Source organism: Heterodontus francisci, chromosome 10, assembly GCF_036365525.1.
Source record: "Heterodontus francisci isolate sHetFra1 chromosome 10, sHetFra1.hap1, whole genome shotgun sequence".
NCBI classification, from domain to species: Eukaryota; Metazoa; Chordata; class Chondrichthyes; order Heterodontiformes; family Heterodontidae; genus Heterodontus; species Heterodontus francisci.
This window is the reverse complement of record NC_090380.1, coordinates 95477449-95483137: the sequence shown is the minus strand read 5'-3', so window position 1 is coordinate 95483137 and position 5689 is coordinate 95477449. Positions and strand designations below refer to the sequence as shown.

General features: G+C 44.3%; 1 protein-coding gene across 1 annotated transcript; it reads left to right on the top strand.

Annotated features, from left to right (window-relative positions):
• The first annotated feature begins 2810 nt into the window (after window positions 1–2810).
• On the top strand, window positions 2811–5430 carry dnajc28 (DnaJ (Hsp40) homolog, subfamily C, member 28). Its single transcript, XM_068040025.1, has one exon. The coding sequence runs from the start codon at window positions 3132–3134 to the stop codon at window positions 4212–4214; it is 1083 nt and encodes a 360-aa protein (XP_067896126.1). The 5' UTR covers window positions 2811–3131; the 3' UTR covers window positions 4215–5430.
• Window positions 5431–5689: the final 259 nt, after the last annotated feature.

Below are 5689 nucleotides of genomic sequence, written 5' to 3'. Positions count from 1 at the left end.
TGCCCCCACATGCTCAACTTTTGTTGTACCTTGGCTACTCGCTCCTCCCAGGTTTTGGTGCACGCCCCGGCCCTTCCAAACCATATCCTCAGCACCTTCAGGTAGTCTGACCTGACGGTGAAGGGGACAAAGGATCGGTCAGCCCAGTTCCCAAAGAACATGGCCTCGCTCTTGCCGTGGTTAACTTTGGCTCCCGAGGCCAGTTCGAACTGGTCGCAGATGTTCATCAGTCTGCGCACAGACAGCGGATCCGAACAGAAGACGGCGACGTCATCCATGTACAGGGAGGTTTTAACCTGAGTGTCTCCATTGCCTGGGATTGTCACCCCTCCTATGCTCGCATCCTTCCTAATAGACTCAGCAAAGGGTCCAATACAGCAAACAAACAAGACCGGGGAGAGAGGACAGCCGTGGCTGACTCCAGATTGGATCGGGAAACTTTCCGATTCCCACCCATTGATTGAGACTGCGCTACTGATGTTTGTGTAGAGCAGTTGGATCCAATTGCAGATTCCCTTCCCAAACCCCATTTTGGAAAGCACGTCCATCATGTAGGTGTGCGATATCCTGTCAAAAGCCTTCTCCTGGTCCAGGCTGATGAGGCAGGTGTCCACCCTCCTGTCCCGCACGTAGGCGATCGTATCCCTGAGTAGCGCGAGACTATCAGAGATCTTCCTGCTGGGTACAGTACAGGTCTGATCGGGGTGAATCACCATCTCCAGAGCAGACTTGACCCGACTGGCTATGACTTTGGGCAGAATCTTGTCGTCAACATTAAGCAGTGAGATGGGCCGACAATTTCTGATTTCTGCCCTCTCCCCCTTCCGCTTGTAAATGAGGGTGATGATGCCTTTCCTCATGGATTCTGACATGCTGCCGGCCAGGAGCATACTCTCGTATACTTCCAGCAGGTCCGGGCCGATCCAGTCCCACAGGGCCGAGTACAACTCGACCGGTAAGCGATCGCTTCCGGGAGTTTTACCCGTCTCGAAGGACTCGACGGCCTTTGTCAGCTCGTCCAGAGTTAGCGGCTTGTCCAGTCTCTCCCTCCTGCTGTCATCTAAGACCTCTGTGATAGATGACAGGAAGGACTGGGAGGCTCTGCTGTCTGAGGGCTTCACGTCATACAGCCCAGCATAAAAGGATTTGCTGATCCTTAGTATGTCGGACTGCGAAGACGTTACTGCTGCCCCTTGCAGCATCATCCGTAAACTTAGCACCAGTTTCCACATGTATGCTGATGACACCCAGCTCTACTTCACCACCATCACGCTCAACCCATTCACTTTCTCAAAGTTATCAAATTGTTTGTCTGACATCCCATACTGGATGAAAAGAAATTTGCTCCAACTAAATATTAGGAAGATTGAAGCTATTGCCTTCGGTTCCCCGCAACAAACTCCGTTCCCTCGCCACTGACTCCATCCCTCTCTCTGCAACTCTCTCGGGCTGAACCAGACTGTTCAAAGCCATGGTGCCATATTTGAAGCTGAGATGAGCTTCCGACCACATATCCAGACCATCACTAAGACCTCCTATTTCCACCTCTGTAACATTGCTCAACGCCACACCTACTTCAGCTATATACTGCTGAAATCCTCCTCCATGCCTTTGTTACTTCCAAACTTGACTATTCTAATGCACTCCTGCCTGGCCTCCCTTACCTTGAGGTCATCTAAAACTCTGCTGCCTGTGTTCTAACTCACACCAAGTCCCATTCACCCATCACCCGCTGTGCTTGCTGGCCTACAATGGCTCCCTGTTTTTAAATTCCCCCCAAGGCCTCACCCCACCCTGTCCCTGTAATTCCCACAACCCTCCAATATATCTGTGCTCGTCTATTTCTGGCCTATTGAGTAGCTCTCTGATTTTAATTGTTCCGATATTGGTGGTCATTTATTCAGCTGCCTGGGCCCCACACTCTGGAATTCTCTCCCTAAACCTCTCTCTTTCCTTTGTGGTTCAGTTGGTAGCACTCTTGCTGCTGAATTAGAAGATTGTGCGTTTGAGTCCCACTCCTAGATGTGAGCACAAAAATTAAGGCTGACACTGCAGTACTGAGGGAGTGCTGCACTATCAGAGGTGCTGTCTTTCAGATGAAATGTTAAACTGAGACCCTGTCTGCCCTCTCAGGCAGACTACACTTGAGTGATTAGTGATAGGACACTTCAAGAAGGTACTTAATTGGCTGTAAAGAGCTTTGAGATGTCTACTGGTTAGGAAAGATGCTACATAAATGCAAGTGTTTCTTTGACCAAACTTTTGGTCATCTGACCCAATATCTTTTTATGTTGCTTGGTATCAAATTTTGTTTCATAACTTCTGTGAAGGGCCTTGGGGTGTTCTATTACGTTACAGGCACAATATAAATACCAATTGTTGTTGTCTTAGTGTATTATATTGCTGTCAGTTCTAATGAAAGGTCATAGACCTGAAACATTAACTCTGTTTCTCTCCCCAAGATGCCCCTAGACGTAATGAGTATTTCCAGCAGTTTCTGTTTTTATTTCAGATTTCCAGCATCAGTCGTATTTTGCTTTTGTATAGCTTGCACAGATTCTTCTCGTCCTAAACAAAACGTTAACATTGCAATCAAACGATAGTCAGTGGGGTTTGCCTTTTCAAACGTTTTCTTTTAAACTTGCATTACACCGTTCTGGAATAGTTTAAATTCTAAAGGAGCAATTTTGACTTGACTGCATCACTTCGCTGTTTCACCCAGTTGAGAGCGCTCTGTCCTGGAGTTTTTTGGACTGTTCAGAACAAAACTACAGCTCCCAGGATCCACTTTAGACAACAGACATGGCTCCTACTGCGAGGAAGGATACAAGGTGATTTCAGGGCGTGCTTTTACAGTCACTAAATTTCCGGGCACATTTTCGCTCCAGTTTTAATAACTGCTGAATATTTTTGGAGGAGGGTAACTTTTTTTTTAAATCTGAAAGACAAATTGCACTAATTCCTGGTGCAACATGTAACTCCACTCAATTCTGTTTTTAAATCCCAGAAATGAATTTAGGATTTTTTTTTAAATACCAGAGGTTTTGTGACATTAGATGCAAGGTCGTGTACAACTAAGTGCTCGCCTCTGTGGTTATCATTACTATACAAGGCGTCAGTGCGGGTAGAGCATGCTAACAGCAAAGAGGAGTTGGGTTGTGACTTGCAGGCTAAGTGCTAGAATGTTGTCAGGTTGCAAAGCAATGAGCAAAAGCCTCCGAGACTGCTACCGCTTGCTTAATGTACAGGAAAGCTGCAACCTCGACGAAGTGAAGGAAGCCTATCTCAAATTGGTAAAGTTGCATCATCCAGATAGTGGTTCTGCTGGGGCAGATCCTCGAAAATTCATGCAGGTGAAGGAAGCTTACAAGGCTGTTGTCAAACATTTAGCTGATAAAAGAAAGGCAGAGTCTGATGAAAGATTGGATGATGAGGAAGAACAACTCAAGTACATGGCACCTCAACATAGACAGTATCTTAGCTTTGAAGGCATTGGCATTGGAACACCAAGTCAAAGAGAGAAACAGTACACAAAATTCAGAATCAACCGTGCAACTAACCAAGTGCTGAACTACAGAAAACAGAAACTGGAAGACCAGGATCTAAAGAATACTATGATGGTGAAAGATGTCCAGCGGAGCAAGAAAATAAAGATAACCCAAGCAGTGGAACGATTGGTGGAAGATCTCATCCAAGAATCGATGGCCAAGGGTGAATTTGATAATCTAAGTGGTAAAGGGAAGCCACTGAAAAAGTTTTCACAGTATCCATACATTGATCCCATGACTCATAATCTGAACAGGATACTCATAGAAAATGGATATCAACCAGAATGGATTGTCCGGCAGAAAGAAATAAAGCAAACCATAGAGAAGCTCAGAAATGATATGGTGGGTTATAGGAAAAAGCTTGGTGAATCTCCAACTCTCTGTAACCAGAAACAGTGGAATCTAAAGTGTGAACAATTCAGAGATGATATTAAGCAACTCAATAAAATGGTCGATTGTTTCAATTTAATTGTCCCTCTACTGAACAGGCAGATGCTGCACTTCAACCCAGATAAGGAGATTGCTATCATATTGAAGAAATATGCTGTGTTATTGGAAGCAAGCAAGGCCACTTCAGAGGTTATGGGAAAGACAGCTGAGGAAAGTGACACATCTGTACATACAAAAAGCAGCCTGTTTTATTGGATCAAACCTTTCCTGAAATAAGGACTAAGAAGTGAAAGATTGGTAAACCTTTGCGATTGGAATGGCAATCCTTTGTGATCAGACTATTAATTTACCTCTTTAATTGTGACTGCATTGTGCTCAGAGAAGCACATGAGTTGCAACAGGAGTAGGTCATTCAGCCCCGAGCCTGCTCCATCATTCCTGTCATTAGCTCTGTCGTTAGATCATGGTTTACCTTTAGTTCAACTCCATTTACTTGCATTGGCTCCATATCCCTTGATACCCTTACCTGACAAAAATCTCTCAATCTCAGTCTTGAAAACTCTAATTGTTTCAGCATCCACAGCAATTTGGTGCGGGGGAGGAATCAGGTTTCTATGATGTGGAAAAGTGGCTCTGGAATTCCCTCCGAAATGGCCTGCCTCATATTTTATATATACTCGTTCTTTAATGCCCTACCAAAAGAAATAGTTTCTCTGTAGCTACCTTAGCGGACAAGTAGGTTCTCATCTGTTCATGACAGTTTGCGATTTTCACTTTTGTGTGCAACATTTCTCTGTTCTGCACTTTACTGTAACCAAAGAAAAACAACTACTGTAGGTTAAATTATTAATAATTGTTACACTTTTTTGGCTGGTGAGCAGAGGTGAAGTGCTCGAGGTGACACGAAATGGAAACCTATTTCAGTCTGGATTGATTATTTTTAAATGTAGTGACTTAAAAAAGCCTTAATTGGGTGGCATAAAGTACAATGTAAATTCACAGAAAGGAATAGTAGCAATGTCATTGTTTATGGTACACTACCATTTCATTAATGGTACTGTATATGGCGGCACAGTGGTGCAGTGGTTAGCACCGCAGCCTCACAGCTCCAGCGACCCAGGTTCAATTCTGGGTCCTGCCTGTGTGGAGTTTGCAAGTTCTCCCTGTGTCTGCGTGGGTTTCCTCCGGGTGCTCCAGTTTCCTCCCACATGCCAAAGACTTGCAGGTTGATAGGTAAATTGGCCTTTATAAATTGCCCCTAGTATAGGTAGGTGGTAGGGAAATATAGGGACAGGTGGAGATGTGGTAGGAATATGGAATTAGTGTAGGATTAGTATAAATGGGTGGTTGATGGTCGGCACAGACTCGGTGGGCCAAAGGGCCCGTTTCAGTGCTGTATCTCTAAATAAAAAAATAAAAATATAAATTCCCAGTCTCAGACTTTTTTCTGGAAATGCATTTTAAATAATCCCTTATTGTCAGGTTATTCAAATTGTCACCTAATAAAGTTGAATGCATCTATGATTATCTATGGCTTACTACTTTTTTTTTTGCACTGGAGTGCTGACTTGGGTTGCATTAGAGTGCTGAAGTGTGAGGTTTGTGACTGAGGGTAATTAAGGGTTAGTTGTATCTAAAGTCTAGTCTTTTAAGTAGCAGATTAACTTAACAGTTGCTGTTTGGGTTGGAGAAGGTGAGTTTTAGACCAGCTTTAAACAGAGTTCACTCAGGCTCTGCTTGCAGCTGCACCT